At 52.6% G+C, this 22,040-nt stretch overlaps 9 protein-coding genes across 9 annotated transcripts; 2 read left to right on the top strand and 7 right to left on the bottom strand.

Annotated features, from left to right (window-relative positions):
• Nucleotides 1-658: 658 nt before the first annotated feature.
• Nucleotides 659-1,975, top strand: J4E87_003098 (uncharacterized protein; the record flags this gene model as incomplete). Its single annotated transcript, XM_049374731.1, has 2 exons — nt 659-1,239; nt 1,291-1,975. The coding sequence occupies 2 exons, from the start codon at nt 659-661 to the stop codon at nt 1,973-1,975; spliced, it is 1,266 nt and encodes a 421-aa protein (XP_049235722.1).
• Nucleotides 1,976-2,373: 398 nt separating this feature from the next.
• J4E87_003097 (uncharacterized protein) lies at nt 2,374-3,100 on the bottom strand (the record flags this gene model as incomplete). The annotated part of the gene is made up of 3 exons (XM_049374730.1): nt 2,374-2,610; nt 2,675-2,870; nt 2,949-3,100. The coding sequence occupies 3 exons, from the start codon at nt 3,098-3,100 to the stop codon at nt 2,374-2,376; spliced, it is 585 nt and encodes a 194-aa protein (XP_049235721.1).
• Nucleotides 3,101-4,100: 1,000 nt separating this feature from the next.
• J4E87_003096 (uncharacterized protein) lies at nt 4,101-7,235 on the bottom strand (the record flags this gene model as incomplete). Its single annotated transcript, XM_049374729.1, has 1 exon — nt 4,101-7,235. The coding sequence occupies one exon, from the start codon at nt 7,233-7,235 to the stop codon at nt 4,101-4,103; it is 3,135 nt and encodes a 1,044-aa protein (XP_049235720.1).
• Nucleotides 7,236-7,578: 343 nt separating this feature from the next.
• On the bottom strand, nt 7,579-8,488 carry J4E87_003095 (uncharacterized protein; the record flags this gene model as incomplete). Its single annotated transcript, XM_049374728.1, has 3 exons — nt 7,579-7,890; nt 7,941-8,308; nt 8,368-8,488. The coding sequence occupies 3 exons, from the start codon at nt 8,486-8,488 to the stop codon at nt 7,579-7,581; spliced, it is 801 nt and encodes a 266-aa protein (XP_049235719.1).
• A 2,847-nt stretch (nt 8,489-11,335) lies between these two features.
• Nucleotides 11,336-12,925, bottom strand: J4E87_003094 (uncharacterized protein; the record flags this gene model as incomplete). Its single annotated transcript, XM_049374727.1, has 1 exon — nt 11,336-12,925. One exon carries the CDS (start codon nt 12,923-12,925, stop codon nt 11,336-11,338), a length of 1,590 nt encoding a protein of 529 aa, XP_049235718.1.
• A 3,386-nt stretch (nt 12,926-16,311) lies between these two features.
• On the bottom strand, nt 16,312-16,926 carry J4E87_003093 (uncharacterized protein; the record flags this gene model as incomplete). The annotated part of the gene is made up of 1 exon (XM_049374726.1): nt 16,312-16,926. One exon carries the CDS (start codon nt 16,924-16,926, stop codon nt 16,312-16,314), a length of 615 nt encoding a protein of 204 aa, XP_049235717.1.
• A 743-nt stretch (nt 16,927-17,669) lies between these two features.
• Nucleotides 17,670-18,602, bottom strand: J4E87_003092 (uncharacterized protein; the record flags this gene model as incomplete). Its single annotated transcript, XM_049374725.1, has 1 exon — nt 17,670-18,602. One exon carries the CDS (start codon nt 18,600-18,602, stop codon nt 17,670-17,672), a length of 933 nt encoding a protein of 310 aa, XP_049235716.1.
• A 566-nt stretch (nt 18,603-19,168) lies between these two features.
• On the top strand, nt 19,169-20,512 carry J4E87_003091 (uncharacterized protein; the record flags this gene model as incomplete). The annotated part of the gene is made up of 1 exon (XM_049374724.1): nt 19,169-20,512. One exon carries the CDS (start codon nt 19,169-19,171, stop codon nt 20,510-20,512), a length of 1,344 nt encoding a protein of 447 aa, XP_049235715.1.
• Nucleotides 20,513-20,713: 201 nt separating this feature from the next.
• J4E87_003090 (uncharacterized protein) lies at nt 20,714-21,899 on the bottom strand (the record flags this gene model as incomplete). Its single annotated transcript, XM_049374723.1, has 4 exons — nt 20,714-20,755; nt 20,809-21,346; nt 21,412-21,637; nt 21,689-21,899. 4 exons carry the CDS (start codon nt 21,897-21,899, stop codon nt 20,714-20,716), a joined length of 1,017 nt encoding a protein of 338 aa, XP_049235714.1.
• Between the last annotated feature and the right edge of the window lie 141 nt (nt 21,900-22,040).

Genomic DNA, 22,040 nt, shown 5'->3' with positions numbered 1-22,040 from the left:
AGGTCGGTCTTTGGGTCGGTGGTATGCATGATCGCACGCCTGTCAGATGACGCTCTGTTCCCCTCATCCCAGGTGGGAGGTTCAGCTGTTGTTGACTTTCGGATGAGTTGCTTTACAGACCACCGTGTTGCGCAGAAACCACGAAGCAAAAGACGACATAACGGCGGGCGCAAGATTGGAGCCACTGCCTTCTAGAGCATCCCCACGCGCCGGGAATATCTCCTGCTACGTTTCGCATATAACCCGCTGCAACGCTTGTGGGCTAGCAAGCACCTTCCCACGCTGCGGCTAGGACCATGTGGATGCCACGAGCGACGCTAGCGTTGATGGGTGGGGACCGGGGTCATCGCGTCTCTTCTCCCCAGCTTATAGTGGATCTGTAGATTACGATACTCCTTGTCGTGGGTTCATGGCATCTCTCAGCAAGCTGGGGCCCTAAAGCCGACTGTACATCATCGCCGCTTGCCCCCAGGGTAGTGCTTCTCTGTGCCTGCGCTGGTGCTCGGTCAAACGCCATATTTTTACTTTACTTCGCCTACGATATATTTTTGACTTTAGGTTCGACATGTTAGTTTTGGACAGCCGGAGGCCTCTTTCTTTTTAGGTGTACCCTATATACTCTTCGAAACGTTGCAGGATCAATCGTTCGTCAATCGCAATGACCATTCGGGAACCCCTGGACGTCGAATCGGCCTCGTTCGTACTACCGGCGCATATCCATCCGTGGTTACGCTCAGTTGTCGCTCTGGGATTCATCAGCTTCTTCGCATCGGTAGCACTGCTTTTCTTACTCACCTATAAACTGGTATCCTGGCAACTACGGTCGAAACGAAGCAACCAGTTCGTCATTCTGATATTCAACCTTCTCTGGGCGGACATTCAACAAGCACTTGCCTTCTTACTGAACGTCGAATGGCTACGACTGGGGTCCGTCGAAGTCACCAATCCAATATGTTTTGCGCAGGGTTGGCTGGTCTCCACAGGTGACTTGGGAAGTGGAGTTTGGTGCTTCGTTATCGGATTGCACACATTTGCTTCCGTCATCTTGGACTTCCGCCTGAAACCACGGAGTTTCTACATCTGCATATTTCTCCTATGGGCCTTCATCTTGGGGGTATCTTCAATTGGCCTTGGTATGCATGGGCAAAGCATCTACGTACGATCCGGAGTATGGTGTTGGATCCATCACGACCTAGAAGACTTGCGGTTATGGACCCACTACATTTGGATTTTTGCGTTGTAAGTTTCTGAATCCCACAAAACGTGTTACTACTCTAACACTTGTTGCAGTGAATTCGGAAACGTTCTGATATACGCCATTATCTATGCGATGCTGTCGATCCGGATCCGCTCCGGCTACTACACGACCGAAGAAGCCAAGCGCGTACGTTCCATCGCAAACCTCATGGTCGTATACCCGCTCGTCTACGTCGTATGCACTATTCCCCTAGCCTCCGCCCGAATGGCTTCCATGTCCGGCAACCCACCCTCGCTGGCTCGTCTTTGCTTATCAGGAGCAATGATCACATCAAACGGTTGGCTAGATGTACTTCTATACGCATGCACCCGACGCATCATGATATTCTCCGATGAGCCACCCTCTGACGACGACGTCATGGACACCTTCGCTGCATTCTGGATTGAGAAGCCCAAGCGCTTTGGAGGCGAATGCACAATCGAAGCGACGAACGCACATACGAGGAGAGGACGATCGAAGAGTAGGATAACGCTACCCTCAGGAAGTGAAAGCTCAGACGATCTCTGTGGGTTCGGTACAAAGGACATCAAGCTGGTCACTACGACAAAGGTCATAAGCGAGCCGGCACAACCGGAGGACTTTGAAGAGATGGACGCCGAGGCACGTATCACACGACCTCGTACACCAACAGGAAGATGGAGCGAGGAGACGACAGATACAGACAGAAGTCGTAATCTGAGTTTGAAGGAACAAGCAATACCTCACATCGCACCTTGAGGCTGCCTACTTGGATACAGAACAACAAACTATCATTGCGACATGCATCGGCGGTCTACATGTATAAGCGAAGAATGGCAAAGACTAGGGACTTGCACCTCCTATGGTCGTCCCAGAGTCAGCACAAGAGGCCCACTGGAGTCATTCTGCGCGAACGCAGAACGACGTCCATGTATCGTTGCCGAGGAAACACAGTAGACAAGTGACCACCGCTACTAGAAGTGCCGTCGCCATAACAGCGTGACACGTGCATGGAGCGAGGGCTCCACCCAAACACATAGACAATAGAGACGAACATTACGACCACTCATCTCTCAAACGATGCACTGTCACCACTCTCACATGTTCTCATATATCATGCAACCTGTTCCCCACAAACAAACACCATCCCATCTCCCCTAAAGACCCGTCCCCGTCCCATTCGCCAACGCAGCAGTCAACCTCTTCCCATAATCCAGCGTATACGCCGAATCCACAAACTCATCAAAATACTTAACCTTCGTGCCATCCTCTGTAAACGTCAAGATAAGCGCATACTCATTCCCATACGGTCCAATCGCAGTCGTCGCCGTACTACGCGCGTGAATAATGCAGGTATGTGCCTCGGGGTCGTGCGTTTCTTGTAGGACTCTAGCCTGTAGTTATCTTAGTCAGTTTTCTGGCTGTGGTGGTGTGTTGTTGGGATATGAGGATGTGTACCGTGAAGTTCTTGTACAAAGGCTGGATTCTTTTGAAGAATACGCGGTATTCGTCGTTGGTCATGGCGGTGCGGTTCAAGCTGGCGGGTAGGATGTTTTGCTTGCAGTCTGGGGTTCGGTAGCCGAGGATACGCTCGATGTCCCAGGCGTTGTAGGCGGCGATGACTTCTTTGGCTACGACCTTTTGTGCTGCGAGACTGTGTGGTTGTTAGGCTGATGTATCGCAGGAGTGGAGGGCGTAGAAAAGACTATGGTAGTTGATAACGGCGACTTACTTGGCTTGGGGGATGACCTCAGCGTTGACGAGACATTTGTTCAAATTCAGGCCTATCCATATGTCGCTGGTAGCCAGTGTTTCAGGGCTAGGAAAGGATGAGGCAGCAGCAAGTGTGAAGATAGCTGAGTTGAAAAAGGCTAAGGGCTTCATGATGGCTGTATGGATTGACTACGAGTTCGGTGTCACGGCGTGTTGAACACTTGCGTGGGTAGAAGCACATCATGCGTGTTGATGGGAGACTTTATATACTCTTGAGGGATCACTACTGATGCATGCCGCTAGAGTACCTCGAACGCCAACGCTAGGCTTGAGAACATTGGCTTCGTGCCATAGGTTTGGAATATCCGGCTCGCTGAGTACATCTCCCGTTTCTGCAGCCTCGAAATAGGAAACAATGGCATCGCCTAAGAAGGGTACCCTAATCCACTCACTACCTTGACAGATTCCATTGGTCTTCTACAGCTGGAAGCTCATGAGCTAGAAAAAGGATCACCATTGGGGAAGTTTGGGTCGACGTCATCGCTAGGCTGTGGATCGGCTGATCGCTTGCTATCGTCACGGTAGAGACGGAACACTTCCAGTCCCGGATCGTGGCTTAACTGTGTATCGGGCTCAATGTGGAACTTGATATCCAGTGCTGCATGAGGCTTGGTGGGCGAGCTTGCATACAGCTGAGGTCGAAGACTAAAGTAAGCGAAGCGAATGAAACATGTCGGAGTAGCGGCCGGGACAAAACATCGGGACTGGTGTTGCATCCATTTGTAGACCTAAGGTCTGGGTATTTCGGGGGCCTAAATGGCTCTACTTCTAGAGCTACTGGCGCCTGCTTGTTCTTCTTTGTCTCCTCCTCACGTGGATATGTATATCCCTTGCCGTAGTGCCACCTTGACCAACCAGATTTGGCTCCAGACTAACACCTCAGTCGCAAGCCAAGCTGTGAAATCGTGATGAGAGACTCGTTAAATGTAGAAACTACACAAGCGATGTCAGTCAAATCCGAGAATCGCTAGTGCCTTGGGCTAGATGTAATCGTCAGCACAGTGATCTGCACGACAAGCCAAGGCGGGTCGGAACTGCAAGATTCCCTTTTAAGCATATGAAGTCTGAGTGAAGTGGACACAGCAGGACGCCCATCTTCATGCTCACGAGTTCACATGCTTACCCATTCCATCCAAGCCTCAAGGAACTTCAATCTGCCCTGCCTCATATGCTCCAAAAACTCCTCGAAGCTGACCAGCCCGCTTCCTTTTCGTTCGTCAATCTCCTGCTCAACAGCCTCAAGACTCGCTAGCATTATGAGATGTAAGTTGGACTTCGGGTTCATAGCGAGCTGTCGAATGGAGCGCTGCAACGGCTTAAGTTGATTCGCCTCCGGATCATGTGGACTCGCGGAATGATTGATCGGGTTATGAGCGCAAAGAAATGTGTCCACGCCCTCAGAGTCTTGAGCGAAGAGATGGTAGAACTCTGGATTGTCGGTGTACCATCGCCAATTGATCGTGTAAGGATCGTCTTCTTTGTTTTGCTGTCTCGCCGAAGAGTCAGGCGGAGGAGCCCCAACAGAAGAGTCCATACCATCAAGTATCAGGGGCTCAATTTCGCCAACGGATCTTTGCCCCGGATAACGTTCCAGGCCATCGTGGCCTGCCGCGATGAAGAAACAACGATTCATAATATCTTCGCCCGAGGTTATCGAGGATGTGTCAGTGTCGGAAGTGACACTACTATTTGAAGAGCTGTCCGAGGTAGTCTGCAAAGTCGCTGCAGGTGGAAGATTGGACGAGTTCGGCCGGAATTGAGGCATGGTAGGATCCCTGTGAATACTAGGCAGACTCTCATTCACGAGTGGTGGTATCAGCCAGCCTTTGTTGTCTATACACTCCATGGTAGCATCGACAACCTCTGATCGAAGCCGTGACCTGATCAACAAAGTGTTCCACGTCGTCATGTTGTCAACATTTGTGGGCCTGGAAACCTTCACGGATTGGAGCACTTTCGCTTCCACACTGTCGTAAAGTTCTTCGACCACTCGGCATGCTTCTTCTTGAGTGCATGGCGTATCCTCGGTACCGTTGCGGAATAAGCTTTTGATAGGGCGTACATGGTTAAGGGCCCGGCAGAATTTGTCGATTATACACTTGGAGTATCGAAAGGCGCCGACGTGAACAATGGCTTCGACAGCAGCCTTACTCTCTGTGAAGTGGTGCATAGTCAGCTCGTCGATAGCGGCCGCTTTTGCGCGACGCTCGCTGCGCATCTCATGTGCGTCCATGGCCATATCTTCTTTCTCAAGGAAAAGCGGGTTAAGCAATTCGTTAAAAGCCTGCTGCGTAACCTGATACAGTACCTCTTTGCCAAGATCTTGTTCGGGCTCAGGTATCTCATAGCCACCCCAACGCTCGCCGACAGGCCTGGATGATGAGGCGTTAGAGCGTGTGTCCATCTCCACGTCGTCCTGGAAGCGGACCCTTGAAGATGACCGCGAGCTCCTGTTGCGGGCCAAGTCTCCATTTGTGTCTGCGGCTTCAGTCGTTCCGTTCACCCCATCGGCAGTCTCTGGCTCATCAGGGTCTGATTCCTCAAACCCTTCGGGCCGCGTTAAACCTTCTTCTTCGTCGATGTAGTATTGCCTGCGGGCCCATCTCCGAGTGACGATGTCCGCCTGTTGTTCCCCTGGCGTTTGCGGTGTATAGGTGGGTGCGACGTGAAGGGTACCTGCGGTCCCTATCATCTCAGCTCGGTCTGCCACATCGCTATTGTGCTCAAGCAGCGGTGGAGTCGTAATCGCGTCTTCTTCTTGTTTATGTCGTAGGCGGGGGTTGTTTGCGTTCGAGGCAGCCATATTACGGGGCGTAAAAGCAGAGCCAAGTGGCTGACTAGAGCGTATTGTGTCCAAAGCTGTTCGCACAGTCACTTCGTCCTGCAGCTCTGAGATGTAGTTTCGTGTAGCCTCCTTCTCGATGGCGTAGTATGCCCTGAATATGCGCAGTACGTCCTTGCGCGATATGTAGCCATCTTCATCGATGTCGTATCCGTTGAAGACTATTCTGGCCTTGACATTCACATCAGAGTCGTGCATGCCGTCCAGACCCTTGACCCACTCATCAAACCCGATGAGGCCATTCTTTTCCGTGTCATAGTATGCGAAGATGCGATCGTAGACGAGGTTCGGTGCGGCGACGAAGCCGTTGTAGCGAGGGATGAAAGCGTGGTTGAAGTCGCGTCGATCGATGGCCCATCCTACCCCAGTTGCATCACCCGCCCACTCGGAGCCTGCGAGACAAGTGAATTGGTCCCACAATGCCTCAATCTCCTCTGCTTCCATCTTGGTTTCGGCTACGAGGCGTCTCTTGAGGGCTGGGTCGATCGAGGGGCTCATCATGTGAGGCTTGCCGGGGTAGAGCGGTTCCTGTTTCTGGAGGCTCAGATATGGCGCAGGTACGCGGACCTTGTAGAAGATGTGGTTCTTGTAATGTGAGTTGGTTGCTTCGCAGTTGGAGCACAGATCGAAGTCCGGGCAGTTGGCGCAGTGCCACCTGGTTCCGCGGATGGGCTTCTCGTCACATCCATTACATGTGATTCCGCGATGTATGACGCCCTCCAGTCTTGCGCGATCCTCCGCAATATGGTATAACGTGCGCTGGAGGGTTTGGCCTTCGGGATCGATAGCGTCATCCGCGTCCTCGTCGCTTCCCAACGACAGGTCGGTAGCTGCGACGCTCTCGGCGTCATCGACACCAAGATAATCGCCAGGAGGGAATATCTGCGCATGCCTTGCCGCAGCGCGGGCTACTGCAGCACGATGCACTCCTGCGTTATGGGGGTTGCGATGTTGCAGCCAGATACGGATATCATCTGCCTGCGACGGGGACAGAGCGCGGTCTGGGTAGAGTACGACTAGTAAGCGGTCGAGGAACTCGTTGTAGAAGCTCTCGGTGAGACGCTCTATCATCTCATTGTCGGCGTGTGGCTGCGCGCGCAGGATCGTGTCGCGTAATTCGCTCGGCGTGCCCAGATTGCGAGGGTCAAGCGGTACTTGGTAACCGAGAAGGTCGTATAGGCCTAGAAATGGTATGTCTCGTTCGTTTAGAGGGAGCGGGGGTGCCGATGGCTGGTCGCGTGGGCGCCGTCTACGGACCGCATTGCTGCGCTGGAGGCCATCGCCTGCGCCGGGGCTCTGGACGTTGGTGACAATGAGATATGTCGCGTATGCAGCGGATACGCCGGCGAGGAACAATATGGCGTTCCTAGAGCGGGATAGGGTAGAGGGCGTAGACGCCGTCATGCTCGTAACGATGCTTGGTCTTGGACGGGCGGTAGCTGGTTATGCCGCGGTGTAAATATGATGGAACAGGCGTTGAGTAGCACATGGCAGGTGTTCCCCTACCAGTCGTGCTGTTGTCACCCGTTTGAAGTCTTCATGGCGCAGAAAGAACGACCAACCGCGCTCTAGCGACAGCGAACGTCCCTGGCCCTCCTGCCCACATTGCGACAATCGCGGCCACTCGGCTTACTCAGCATCATCCCACGGACTTCCGAAGCTGCGTATTGGACAGAACACCTTCACATATCCCCAAAGTAACAGCGCCTTGAACATCGTACTTTGTATTAGCAATTAACTATCTACTCTACCACGCAGCATGACCTCCATCCATCCTCAGATCTGCTCCAGTCATAAATGAACTAGCATCGCTCAACAGGAAGACAGCTGCACCACGGTATTCCTCCGGCTTCGACAGACGACCCAGCATGTTCTGCGTTGGCCATGTGTCTCTTCGCTCTGGGTACTTCTTGAAGAGCTCCTCCACCATTGCCGTCACGATGTATCCTGGCGAGATTGTGTTGACGCGAATGTTGTGCTCGCCCCATTCCGATGCGAGGTTGCGAGCGAGTTGTATTACACCAGCTTTGGACGCGTTGTATGCTGAGCAGATGAGACCCTGTTGACGTTGTTAGTGTGAGAAACGGTAAGGACTAGGGACCGCCATACCCTGTTTGCGACTGTGCCGGACATGCTGGCGATGAGCACGATACTTCCTCCAGTTCCAAACTTGATCATCTGCTTCGCGGCTGCTTGCGCAGTCATCATGACACCGGTGATGTTGACTTCGAACATGCGGTTCGCGTCTTCAGCTGTGTACTCCAGCGCAGTTGTTTCTTGCTGAATACCGGCAGCAGCGATCAACCCATCCAGTCTGCCTTCCTTGTTGGCGATTTCCTCAACAATCTCGTGGAGCTTCTTCACATCTCGAACATCTATTTGGCGGTATTCGAGCGAGGTTCCGTATTCTTTCTTTGCTTTCTCGGCGATTGGCGCAAAGTCTGCTGAGGGTTCTTCGAGTCTGTCAAGTGCGTACACTGCAGGCGCATATCAGTTCAGGATCTTCTGGTCACTCTGGACATGTGGAGATGCATACCTCGTGCGCCAGCTTGCAGCAACGCTTCTGCTTGTGTCAAACCAAGTCCTCGAGCAGCACCCGACACCAGCACCACCTTTCCCGCCAGGCTAAACTCTGGAAGTCCTTGGGTAGCAGGCATGGTTTGGATCATTGAATATCAGGGATATACGAAAAGAGACGAAACAGAACTGAAGATCAAAGTATGCGTAAACAACGTCGCTCGCGGAAGGGTATTTATACAGAAGAAGAAATGCGAGATCGGTTCGTCGATTCCACGCAAGCCGGGGCCATTGTGGACTTTTAAACCGGCTCCAGGCGGAACTCTGGTCACCGGACTCTCTTGGTATAGGTCTGGCCTCGGACTGTCTTCCTCCACGGCATGCATGGACGATTGTGGAAGACCGCGATGCTCTGTTTGCGGGGAAGCCTCCCGGCATCTTCTGTGGATTGCCTAATCGGGGATACCGAAAGGTCCCCGCGGGGGATTCCAAGTGAACTTTTTGGAGCGTCACCCATGTCGACCAGCGTGGCGTGGACCCTGAGCCAGTTGGGTGCTCGGCCTCGAGGCGAGAGTCTCCAGTTCGGGTTCGGGACATAAAGGTCCATGGTGCGCGTGAAGTTTGACACACGCGTATGAGTGCACAGTCCAAGTCAGTCAACGCGGTTTCGGATAGCACCAGTTCGCTGAGGTAGCTATCGAGATCACGATGTCTGTTACTATATGAGCTCGTTATCTCATGGCTTTGGCTGCAGACGCAATCATGAAATATCTGCACATAGACTCTGAGAAGGCTGTGATGTGATGGCTTCCTCTAATAGTCCGAGAGAGCCTGAAGGCCATGTCCAACACGCGGTCGAGCAAGAGACAAACTGATGGTGAAAGCAAAAGAAGCACCGCTACGTGCTCTCATTGCAAATTGTTTGCGTTCACTTACCGTCCTGGTCATCTGCACGCCGAAAGCAACGTGTTGACTCAACGTGCGACAGCCTCGCCAACTGCGCCCTCCCTGCCCTGCCTTCTGTGATGAACCGCCCTGGGCCTGATCGCTCAGCAACCGCCTTGTAGGCCGCCTAGGCACAATTGCGCGATCACAAGATTACACGATGCCTAAAATCCAGACACATGTTGCGCGAAGAAGGCACAGCTAAGCCCCCCGCACGGCACAGTTCTGTGTCGCGAAGCGCCGCCCAACAACCTTCACAGTGCAGTTGAAACGTCCAAAGTTGAGAACGGAAGTTGATAAGCGACTGTGGAGTAGAGCAACGCCGCGGGCGGAAATATCAAAGAGATGTGCGCTCTGCGTGAAGGTCGCCAAAACGCCAGCCACTGTGCGTTCGAAAGGATGCTGTCGCGGGCTTCAGATAAGCCGGTCGCAGCTGCCTCCCGCAGTGCACCCAGTGCATTGTTCCAACAACGCCTTTTGTCCACCAAAATACCCCATTGTGCCCGCCCATCTCGACAACAATGTCGCTGAAAGCCCCCGCTGCGCGCATGCCTACCTACAGCGCCTCGCTCGCACACGCGCTAGAAACTGCCCGGTGAGGCTGCCTCCAAGGCCCAACGCCGCGGGGCAGTGCATGCAACCACCCTCTCCGCAAAGCCAGCAACCAACGAAAGAACGCCCATGCTGAAACCCCGTTTAGACGCCTGAGGCAAGGCACGGCGCAAAAATGTCTCTTCTCAGATTTATTGAGGCGCGGTACCAAATGTAAGCGGAAACCTGGCAGATTGACAAGTCGTGTGAGGCTGCTTGCTGCGCCTTGAGGCCGAGATGGTGGTTTGTTGTTAGTTGTGTATGTGGAGAGAGGTGATTGACCAGGAGAGGGGAGTGGGAAAAGGGATATGTAGGGTGTGGGTTCGCGCTTTGGGATGTTTTGTTCATACCAAGGACTTTTACGCACGAGAGATTCGATTATACCTACTGTGTGTATACGGCCTGCATCTGGTACATCCCTTATACTATACACATCTACATACTATCGACACCCACACAAATAATGGCACCCCATCTCCTCCACTCATCAGTTCTCAAACCCTCCTCCCACCAAAAACGCTCAGAATACTGCGAAACCACCTACGACTCCTCCTGCAACACCCACCGCACTGTCCTTCTCATCATCATCATCTTCGTTGGCGCCTTCGTCGGCGTCGTCCTCAGCCTAGTCTACGTGCGTAGCCGGAGTCGAAGACACGACCAAGAACGTGCTTTGCGCATGAACGGCGGACCGGGAAGCGGGCTAAGGGTGTTGAGGAGCGAAGATGGGATAGCGACAGTGCGGTTACCGTCTGGAAGGGTGATTGGCGGGAAGGCGGAGAGCTGGGATGGGAGATGTTCATCTGAAGCGCCACCGCCTTATATGCCGAGGGTACCTGAGGCTGCTAGGGTGGGCCATTGAGAGATTTGGAGAAACACGAAAGGGGACGTTCGTTGTGTTTGAGAAAACGACTGAGAGGCACTCTTTCAATGTCGCGGCTTGCCCAGCGCATCGCGTTGCTACTACTCAAATTGAGCAGAGTACAGTACACACTCTGCTCCTCGAAAATATCGAAGTTCACAAGGAATCTTCGAACCCAACGATATCGGCTGTTGGGACACGAAGATCTTTCTTCCCAACTAGGACCTTTCCAGGTATACCAGTACCAGGACGACAGCTTAAAAACCATCAGGGCAGAAAGACTGGGACCCATTCTTTAACAGTCCTTCCAAATGGCTACGGCTACGCATATGATTTATGAAAAGCCAGCGCGCCATCGAGCCGAGGAGAAGTCTTTAAGAACGACGTAATGGGGAACTGAAATGACGTTGGAACGGAAGCATAGATACCATAGTACTTATCATATTGATTCATCTCTATCACGATCCTAAATCACCCATATCATCATGAAAATTTCCCATCGAAGAAGCAACTAACGCCAGTCTCTACCAACCCCCTCTCGCGATGTAGATGACCATTCTTGCTTCCCCCTCTTCTCTCATCATATTGATCAAGCGCCTTGTAGGCCAAGGCCAACCCCATCACCATTGCCTATGGAACCACCATCGTCCCTGCTTCTATCTCTCCCTCTCCCCATTTCCCTGATTCTGCGACCCTCCATCAGGCCCCGCAGACCTCGCTTTTGGAGCCCAACCACTGCGCTCATTTCACCATTCCAGGTTTCTCTGTCTTCAATGCCACTTCCATCCCCAAAACCGCTATCGGAGGCCGAGGCCGACGTGGATTCAGACGCCGCTGAACTGACCTCATCGTCGTGATTTCGATCTACGTCTGTGTTGACGCGGAGTGCGCGCAGACCAGCATCCAGACTTCGTTCGACGTCCGCGACTGTGCTGTTGTTGCTCGAAACTGAGTTGGAGAAGCCATTTGTGGTCCCGTTCGTGCCTGATACACCGCTGACGCCCTTGAAAGCAATACCAGAGCCACCGCCAGCCGCCATGGCCGCAGCATTGAAGATGGCCGCAGTATTCCTGTTATCCAATAGGACGTGAAGTCGTTCGATAATCGCTTCCAACAGGCCATCGATATGGTACGGTCGCGCTAATTGAAGGAGAGAGCAGAGAATCTGCGGTGAGCATAAGGCGGAGTTATGTGGTGGTAGTGATGAAGTGTATAAGAAATGTATAAGCGCTTGAAGTGTGAGATGAGTGTGAGGTAGGAATAATGTTCGAGGCCGTTGTGATGGTGAGTGTGATGAAGGTTCTGGTGGGCTTAATGAGGAGTAGGAGTTCGCTGATACAGCTGTAGCCTCTGATGGTGTTATAGTGTTGGCGGTAAGTGTTGTGGCTGTTGAGTAGTTCGTTCGGATAGAAGGTGTAATAGTAATGCTTGAGTTCCTCGAGGGATGCATTGTGGCAGTGGGCCGTAAAGTCGCCGCCTCAGCGTTTTCTTTCTCTGCGCTTTGAGCACTCTCGCGGAGTAATTGGTTGAAATATGGACCCCAGCGTCGAGCAATGATGTGGGAATTAACGGGTATGCGCTCGCCATGTAAAGCGAGGAAATCCATATCAGCAAGTTCCTTCATACCCAACGCCATTTGACCTAGCTCGGTCGCTGCGGGTAGCAGTGTGCGGCCACCAGCAAGCATATCAAGTCTATCATGCTGTGGCGGTGCGCTGACAGAGTTGAACCCTGACGCAGGCGTCACCTTGCGTGGGTTGTCATAGAGCCCGAATGCTTCTAGCTCAACAACGCACATGTTCGAGAAATTGATGCGCCGATGATTATAGTCTTCGACCAAGCTCCTCTTGCGGTTGCCAAGAATGACGAAACAATTCCGACGGTTCCAGAGCACACCTCTGTTCCAGCTTCCCTGGCTGAAAATGTTGCCGCCGGCTTCGATTCGTCCCCAGCTCAGCGTTCGCAAATCAAGAGCCCAAAGCGCATATTCTTGTTTCGACGATGTCAGAAATGTGCCGCTCACTACAAAGTGGTTGTTGATAACACCACCGTTCGGGAAGCGGAGACCTGGCGGCGAGAAGTTGCCGTGCATTGGCTTCTCGGAAAGCGTACCATCGGGGTGCCGCACTTGTAGTTCGAGCTTGACGTCCAGGAAATTGTAGTTTGAGTAAATGAGCATCGATGACTCGCCAGTCTTGTTCGGACTCCGTTCCTCCGGTGTTCTTGCTTCACTGCCCTGTCGTGTTCCTCCACCAATATCGTTCGGGTCAATGCTAGTGAGGGGCGCGACTACGCTTCGGTATGCGCCACAACTTCTGCCTAATGTGCTCGTTTCCGTCCACTTCAGACTCCGGAGGTTGAATACGCTGATTTGTTCAATGTAGTGATTGGCGCTGTCCTGACCACCCACAACAAGCATTTCCGCACCGCCCTCGCCATCCAACTGCACTCCCAGGGAACCTTGGTTTGGATTCGATGAAGGTGGATTGTGTCGTATGGCTGTCACCGCAGCTCCGGTCGAACTGAAAACGGCCGAGCTAGGAAGTATGGTCGCGCAGTGAGCATAGCGACCCTGTGGAGATTCGCTTGTAGAAACGTGCATCCAAGTTTTTGTCGGCGCATCATAGATGTGAACATCTGACATGACCACCACCTCGGGTTGTGCATCGGCGGGAGCACCTTGTATCACGGAAGTTGCTTGATTAGAAGACGAGCTTACAGGTGACATGCCTCCATAACAAACCAGCTTCGTGTCGCCAAGCGGACAAACACTGTGGAAATACCGAGGAGGCGGGATGTCACCTTTGGCGTCGACTTTTGTCCAGTGGCGCTTGACAAGGTCAAGCTCGTACAGGTCCGAGGTAAGCTGCGGTCTTGTTCTGGAAAGTCGACGGCCGCCGAAAACATACAGCTTGTCGCCTAATATTGTGGTGGTGGCGCCTACGAGCGGGTGCGGTTCCCTGCCTGTTGTGCGATGTACATTGCAGACTAAGCCCGACAACCCCGCGGTTGAACTCGTTGGTGTCGCAAGGCCTGCAAGCATGGCTGGTGACTGAGAGATACCAGGCGTCCGGGTCGACGATGTTCCATCTTGGCCGTCTTCATGATGCAAGCTGGTCTGGCTGTTGTTTCGACTCGATAGATAGGGTGCCGATGTCTGAGAGTTCAGGGTGTTGGTCCGGCTAGCCATCCTGGTCGGGATATGTAGAGAAGTAGGTGCGCGCTGAAATCCACCAAGATCGAAAATGGGATCGATAGAAGACGGTGAGACTCTTTGTAGAAGTATAGCCCAATCTGGTATCACAATCTCCACATGACGAGGCGAAACGCTGGATTCTCTGGAGGGTTTGTCGCTTGGCAATGGAGAGCCAGCGAGGCTAGGACTGCCACTCGATCGCGAAGGGCTATAATCAATATTCGTACAAGGACTCTCGGGTGTTACAATCTGATCATAGACAATGGGCACGTGCGACAAGGCCGGAGGACCACCGGATTCGGATGTGTTTTCCGATTGGATCCTGCGATATGCGCTGGAAGCAAAGCCCGTGGAGTCGACAGGTCTTCTCTTCTTCGACAAGACTTGCTTGATATGTAATCTTCTAGACTTTTTCCAAAACGAAGAGGTGTCACCCAATGGTTCGGTACTAGAACCGATGGATGGGTAAGAAAGGCCTAAAGGTAATGCCATGTTAGCGTTCGGTCTGCAAGGTCCGAGAAAGCAATACTGAAAGAGAAGGAATCGCCAGATTTTTGAAATATTCCCATGTTACCAGCAGGGCCGAGCTACCAGCAAATCTCACTGACCCAGATGGGAAAGCCATGTTTACACATGAGGGATGAGGATGTTGCTGCAGGTAGTGCGACTTGCTACGGTGGTACGAATGCGCCTCATAGTAGGACAAGGAAAAAAATCCAGCTTTTGCAGGCAGAGGATTCGGATACATGTTGATATTGGCTGCACGCAGCAGTGGCTGGAAGTTGTCGAGACGAAAGAGAGTGAGGGGTGCAAGCTTATAAAAGGAAGACAGGTCTTACTTGAGGGTGAGCGCCACACCTAGGAGGCCACACTTAGGAGCGGGGAAGATGAGACCCAGGGGAAGGGTAGACGTATGCAGAGAAGGAAGACAACGCGTCGTCTTGCTGAACTTCAGGGCCCGCGCGATACAGAGATGACAGCAAGCCTGAGCGAGGTTCTGTGGAGCGCTCTATCCCGGATGCGGCCTAGAGGCTTGGCGTAAATCGTCAGTCTCAGGTGCCTGCAGGTCGCTAGCAAGGGAACAATGTTGGGCGTCTCTAACGTCGAGCGCCGTCGGTGCAGCTGCAGCACTCGAAAACTGGAGGCGTTCCTGTGGGTGAAACGGGTAGCAGCCCTGAAGGAGAAACCAGGCGACGGCTGGGTGCGGGGCGGGATCCGAAATGAGAAGATGGGCTGAAACTCGAGACGAAAAGCCGTTGGGCACCTCTGGAGTTTCGAGACCACAGGCAGCAACGACAAATAGCATAGGTCAACGTGCGACCAGCAATTCTCGGAAAGCAAGGGCGCCGTAACCTTTTCCTTGACGAGGCTTGCAGACGTATCTCATCAACGTTCAAGCACGGTCGCCAAAACAAATTAGCGCAGGGAATGCCGGTCGACAAATCAAGAGTCGTATGCTCAATATTAGAGGCGCTGTTAGCTTAGCAGGCCCGTCTAGGTGTCTTCATATCGGATGATCGGTGAGGCTGAACCCAAGGAATAATTTGGAAAGCGTGAATGTAGTAGTCGAAGACGTTCTGGTAGTGCATCGGACTGTGCCGAAAAGAACGGGCTGGAATAGACGCAGTAGTAGTAGACTGTGCCGAAACGTTGCTTCTCGGCCTCTAGCACCGTCGTCATTGTTTTCCAATCGGAGGCTAGACACCCTCAGCGCGCTCTTGAGTCGACACAATTATAATGCTAGCTCGATATGCGTCGTATTTACGACGCCGTGTGTTCAGCAGAAGTCTTGCGGACTGAGGGAGTTGTAGATGTTCAAGAAGACGGCCAGTCCGCTACGTTGGTGCACTAGACCCTGGGATTCTACGCTCGATTCTACGATAGAGAACTCGAAAATTTGACAGGTTGTATAACTTCTCAGTGCGATGTTATTACGATACTACTCCATAAAAAAACGATCCTTCCCAGACGACAGCGACTCACGGCTGGAAGGAACGACATGTGCATAGCCGCACAATGACTCGAGTACATTGAGCAAGGAGTCTAGATGGAAAAGTAAACCTTGTTACTAGTCAAAACCACGTCATCGCAGGGTAACACGACACTAGAGCATTTTAGAGTTGGTGTTGGCTGCCGCCTACACAGCATCCAAACCGTGTATATGAAGATTATACAAGAACATGTATACTTCAACTGAGAGTACATGGTAGGAATTCGTAACATGTCTCGTTCGTAGGCTCATAATGCGACACAAATTACGGCATGCCCAGGCTTCGTCAACATGACAGTTAGAGTATTGGAAGTGATGAAAGTACGAAAAGATTAGCAGTGATGTCCATCGCTTCCCGCTATGTCATCGCCATGCCAAGTTACTGGAAGGTATCCGAACCATCATTCTCCTCCGAGCGATGAGTTACCCCATGTGCCTTGTCGTAGATGTCGCGAGCCTCAGCAACCAGCTGCTCCCTCTTGACCCAAGACGCCAAGTGACGCTGCCCTACCCATTTGACAAGATATTCTATACGACCATCACTGCCAGTCTTGTGTGCCTGTATCCGCTTGTACGGCCACTCCCAACTTGCCTCATCATCTGCTTTCATCGACCAGACGCCCCAGCCCTCCTTTATCTCTCCGTTCTCCTTCTCATAGTCCAGCGCCCATTGCCTGAAAAACGCTGCAATCCAGGGTTCTTCGTCGGGTGGGTAATCGTCAGGATCGTGTTCGCGGGGTGGGAATTGGGTATGCTCGAGTTTGGGTGCGCTGAGCTCTGAGCCATAGTGCTTGCGCGCATCTGCGATGTTGATGGCGAGCAAGAAAGGATCCAGCAGCTCAGCAAGGTCGATACCCGTATGAAACTGCCATTCGTATCGCTTCAGAGTGGTGCGAACGTGAGCGAAGAGTCGTTTCTCTGCTTGCTTTGGTAGTGTATAGGCGTCGTCGTCTTGAGCGAGCTGTCGAAGGGCATCCTTGATACTACCGAGCATCTCTATAGCACGTACTGTCACTACAAGTGACCCAGCAGCCGCATTTTCTCTCGTCCATGCTGCGCATAACTCGCACGCATCTGGTCGTAAGGGAAGGTGCGCATCGCACCAAGGTAGTGGGCACTTCGTACTCGAGGAGAGGTGCGTCTCAATACATTCTCGGCAGAAGATATGAGAACACCCAATTTTGACTGGTATCACCTTTTCGCGGCCGTCGGGGGTGCTGAGGTAGTCTTCGAGACAGATTGAACATTGCGCCTTCTCTGCGGACAGTTGCCTGGTGGCTCGGACAATGGTCATGGAGTGAGGACATGATGCCGCGCTCGACTTGCGCTTCGATGGAGGCAATTCCAAAACCTCTTTCTCGGACGATGGGGCCTTTCGCTTTCGTGGGCTTGTCCATACACCGGTGAAGTCCGTGCTGATGTTGTCAAAGTAAGGAAAGGGCATCCTGAGAAGCTGCAGTTGCAGTGTCAAAACCCAAGGGAATTAATGAGGTCAATTCAAACGATTGGGAACAAAGTGACAGCGTGGGGGAAGTGGTAGAAGAAGTGGCTCAAGACGTGGGAGTTGGAGCACGCGAGGCTACCGCTGTCTTTAAAGATGGGAAGGTGCGCCTCACCGCGACTCCCCCATTTGCACGGAAATGGCATGAGGGCAGCACTGGTGGTAAGAGACCGGAATGTAAGGTAAGAGGCAGTGGGGACCGGTTGGCAATTCGTTCGAATTATCAGCCAGGTGACTCATTGCGGCGCGGTATCTTGTGTTACAGGCACTTTCTTCTCTCTTACAACGGGTATCTCCTCCTCATACAGTTCTTCCACACGCGCACCAGGGAACGCTTTCCTCAGCTCTTGGCCCAGAAATCGAATGCCCCAGTCTTCCCCTTGTCGATGTCCTACGCAGGCTACTGACATGCCCAGCGCTTTGGCTGCTTCCATGCCACTGACTCTGGGTTGACCGGTCAGGTAAAGCAGGTGTCCGCCGTCTTCACCCTCCGTCATCCACCCGCGCTCCTGAGCCATTGCCAACACGCGATGCACCTCGTCCTCGTTGAACGCGTTCATGATCGCAATGATGCGTATCTCGTCCGAGGATCCTTCGTGCGCGAGCTCCGATGCTCCAAACTCATTCTGTACTTGGCTCAGAATTGCATCCAGAGATTTAGAGACCTGGCCGATGATTCCAATCTTTCTCTCTGGATCTCCTTTGTAGCCTTGCACGCAGAGGCAGTCTGCCGTCACCATGCCCAGGCGCTCCGCCAGCACCGTGTTCCATCCAACAGTGAGGACTTCGTCGAAAGATGTATGGCTCGAAAGTACAAGTGTTCCTTTGCGCACGCTGCGCCTGTCGAGTTGGAAAGGCCGGTGCAGAAAGCATAGTGTTCGCGGCGGCCGGGGGTATATTCTTGGGAGGAGCGTCGTTGCGCCAATGGTGCTCTCGTCTAGTGGATAGCCAATCAATGAGTATACCCCTGGTGTAGGGGTAACACTCAATACAATCTGCTCAACCACGGCGGTCTCAGGGTCGTATCGAGGGTTTCGCGGCGTGTGGTAGAGTCGCTGGACATCGTTTTCCTTCGGCGGTAGGAACGTCTCGACGAATCGCGTTACGGCTGCATGCGTGGGCTTTTTCGGTCGCGACATGTTAAAGAGGGAGGTCAGCAGTCTGTTCATTAGTAGTGATCAAGAAAGCCTTTCGAAAGCTTCGCGACTTTTGGCTTCAAGTACGTCATCATCGCTTCTAAACCGTGAAGCGGTGGGTGTGCAGGCCCCGCCATCGTTCCCATCGCGTTTACTGTCGCCATGAATAGGCCAGGAAGTAGGGACCATGTTTCGAAGGCAGTGTTTGTCGCGCGACGCGATGATGTACAGTGCAGAGGGGTATCGTGGCGGGCACCTGGAAAGCCCTGGAGCGCGTTGATCGGACGGGAAGACACTAGTCCCATTGCAGTCTAGTCTCAATGCAGCCACTCTATCTCCATCCGCATCTTCTTAATCTGGATTGACGACGATGCAGTCAGAGGAGAGGTTCAAACATCTAACTTATATCTTGGCGGAACCCTACATAGTGGAAGCCCTTCAAGTAGTGACGCTCCATGTCTGTAGTCAATGCTCTGACTAAACGCACTATTTCCCTCGGCTTCTCTGTCTTTCGCTCCAGAGTGCTCTTGACGTCGAGTCATACTCCATCGTCCATCCAACGTTCTCAAACCACATATCGATCTTACAACTTTGTCACTATGGGCGTTACTGCAGCCCTTACTCCCGCCATTGTTGGCGCTTTGCAATGTCAAAAGGATTCTTATCTCCAAACACTCGAGACGGAGGTGGTATCCTGCGAAGAATACGTGCCACCAAAGTCCTCACAACAGAATGGCAAGTCGAAAACGAAGAAGTCCACAGACCCCACCAAAGGTCTTGAGAACGGAGATGCAGCATCCGGCAAGACATGGCTTATCGAGCTTGCGGACTCGGTGTTGTTTCCGGAAGGCGGTGGCCAGCATACCGACTACGGCGTCCTCACAACACTGAAAGACGAAAAGAAGGAGGAAGTACCGATAAGGAGTATACAACGTCACGGTCTCCGCTGCATCCACTTTTCTCCCACACCTCTCGAGCCTGGAACACCAGTCCGTCAAACCGTCGATTTTGCCCGCCGCTGGGACCTCATGCAACAGCACACTGGCCAACATCTCCTCTCAGCCGTCATGGACTCCATGGACCTGCCTACTCTGGGCTGGAGCATGGGTCAGCCCGGAGAAATGAACTACGTAGAACTACCACGGAAACCATCGGAAGAAGAACTCCAAACTATTCAGAAGAATTGCAATGCCAAGATTAGGGAGAGCATGCCAATCACTGTGGAAACACCAGAAGGCAAGGGGAGCGATAGCCTACCTGAAGACTACGATAAAGAGAGGGGTGTTGTCCGCTTCATCAAGATTGGGGATATGGACTACAACGCTTGCTGTGGAACACATTTGCAGAACTCGTCGCACATCAATGTCATAATGCTACACCACATGCAGTCGGTACGAGGCACCAACTGCAGGCTCTTCTTCACGGCTGGAGATCGCGCGATCAAGATGGCTACGGAGTCTATCAACGGTCTTCGCTCCATCGCTGTGTCTTTGTCATCCGGGTCGGGGCCTGCGGAAGTTGCGGCAAAAGTACAGAGAATGAGCGAGATTATCTCTGAAGGGCAGAAGAAGGAGAAGAAATTACTAGCTGAGATAGCAGCGTTCGAGGGTGATCGCATAAAGAACTACCTACAAAGCCACGATACGGCCTTTATGCATCGCGCAACAGATGGTCTTGACTTCATCAACCTTGTGCTCTTCGAAGTCAAGGAAATTGTCAAAGAGCGAGAGGCTGTCGTAGTCTTGTCTTCAGGCGAGGTCAAGAGCTCTGGATCCATCGTCGTGTTTGGCAAACCTGACTTGGTTGAGAAGATGGCGGCGAAGGTGAAGGAGGTTGTCAGCACGGCGAAAGGAGGCGGCAAGGGAGAAAAGTGGCAGGGCAAGGTCACCGAGTGGCAGAAAGGCGAAGTTGAAGCGTTGAAGCAAGCTATTGATGCGCAGTAAAAGCTATGGGATATCTGATAGAAGGTAGATATATACAAGTAGAAGAGTTGGGTATAGACGAAAGTGGTATAAAGCGATTGTCCAAGATGCGTGATCTTTCAAAGCAAGAAGAGTGAAAAGAGAAGGTATTTACTTTGAACGAATGGGGTTGCCATCTAGGCGAAGCTGGAGGATGAGAAAAGAAGGCGGATACGTGAATATCTAGACGCTGTAGACCTTCACGGAGTTGATGAGCCAGTACGTCTAGTCACTGTTAGTATATTCTCTCCCAACAACACCAGAGGAGGAAGACTTACATCACCAAAGGCCTGGGGCTGGTTCGCCACATAAGCATTGCAACTGGGGTTAAGTTGGGAGCAAGAGTTCGAGCCCCAAACACCGCCCGCCCAGTCTCCACAGAAGGTAATGTCGAACACGATGTTCAAGTCCCTGAACTTGGCATTGTAATCACATCCTCCACCGAAGTTCGCGATCGGGGTACCCCAAGTTCCGGGATCGGGGTTTCCGCTCCGGATGTTTGCGGGGATGTCGCGGGTGGCAAAGTACCATACCTTGATTCCACCGTCTGTCCATAGTGTGGCGTATACACCACCGCCGTTGGCGTTGAACTGTGAGCCGTATGTGACGGGGTTGTTGGCGGAGATGCCGCAGCCGTTGAAGCCGCCGCCGGCACCGCAGTCCCCCCCTCCGCGGCTTCCTGTCTCACCTCCTGAGCCAATCCCAGGGTTACAGCCAGGTGAGGTATGAAGGGTGACTTGGTTGGTGGGGGCCTTGTGAACACCTTCGTAGATGTCGATCTCGCCTTGGTTAGGCCAGTTGGGGCCGACCATCCAACTGCAAGTACATCATTAGTCTTGTGCAGTGTGGAAGACGAAAACGTGACCAGGCAAGGAACTTACAAAGCGGGCCACGAGCCACATGCGCTACCGGGCACATGAGCAAAGTCTGCAATCACAAGTGCGCGGTTGTAAGCTGTTTTGCTCTGCACGCGTACACTCTTTCGACCAGGACCGTTGGGGTCAAGGTGCGTTGTAGAGTCTACACCCATGTAAACTTGGCCGTTTTGCGTCTTGAGCAAGCCAAGCTGTTGAGCCTGCTGCCCATTGACGTAGTCCACGAAGCCATCTAGATGGTTGTTAGCCGCAAGTGACTTGGATGAACAGCCAGTGTACATACGTGTAGGATCACCGATATCCTGAACGTCAAACTTGTTTACCCAGTTACTGGCATCGTACGTGTCGATCAGGTTGTATGCAGCCGAGGCATGGATATCGTCTGAAGAGTAGACATAGGATGAGCCGTTGGCCCAAAAGCCAGGTCCGGCTGGTAGTGCAGTGGCACCGCGCCACAGGATGGGGAGAGATAGGAGAAGAGATTTGAGAGACATGGTATCGTATGTGTGATCAAGATATATTGTCGTACAGATAGATATCAAAACCAGGATTCCGTGATATACTTATAGCCATGCGCATCTTCTTCGCGACCAAGATGAGCATGCTGCCATACCCCTTGCTCACCGTCAAAGATG

The sequence above is a fragment of the Alternaria ethzedia genome (genome assembly GCF_023757985.1).
Source record: "Alternaria ethzedia strain BMP 0044 chromosome Unknown scaffold_5, whole genome shotgun sequence".
Classification (NCBI taxonomy): Eukaryota; Fungi; Ascomycota; class Dothideomycetes; order Pleosporales; family Pleosporaceae; genus Alternaria; species Alternaria ethzedia.
Note: the sequence above shows the minus strand (reverse complement) of the source record. Positions and strands in the feature narration are given on the sequence as shown.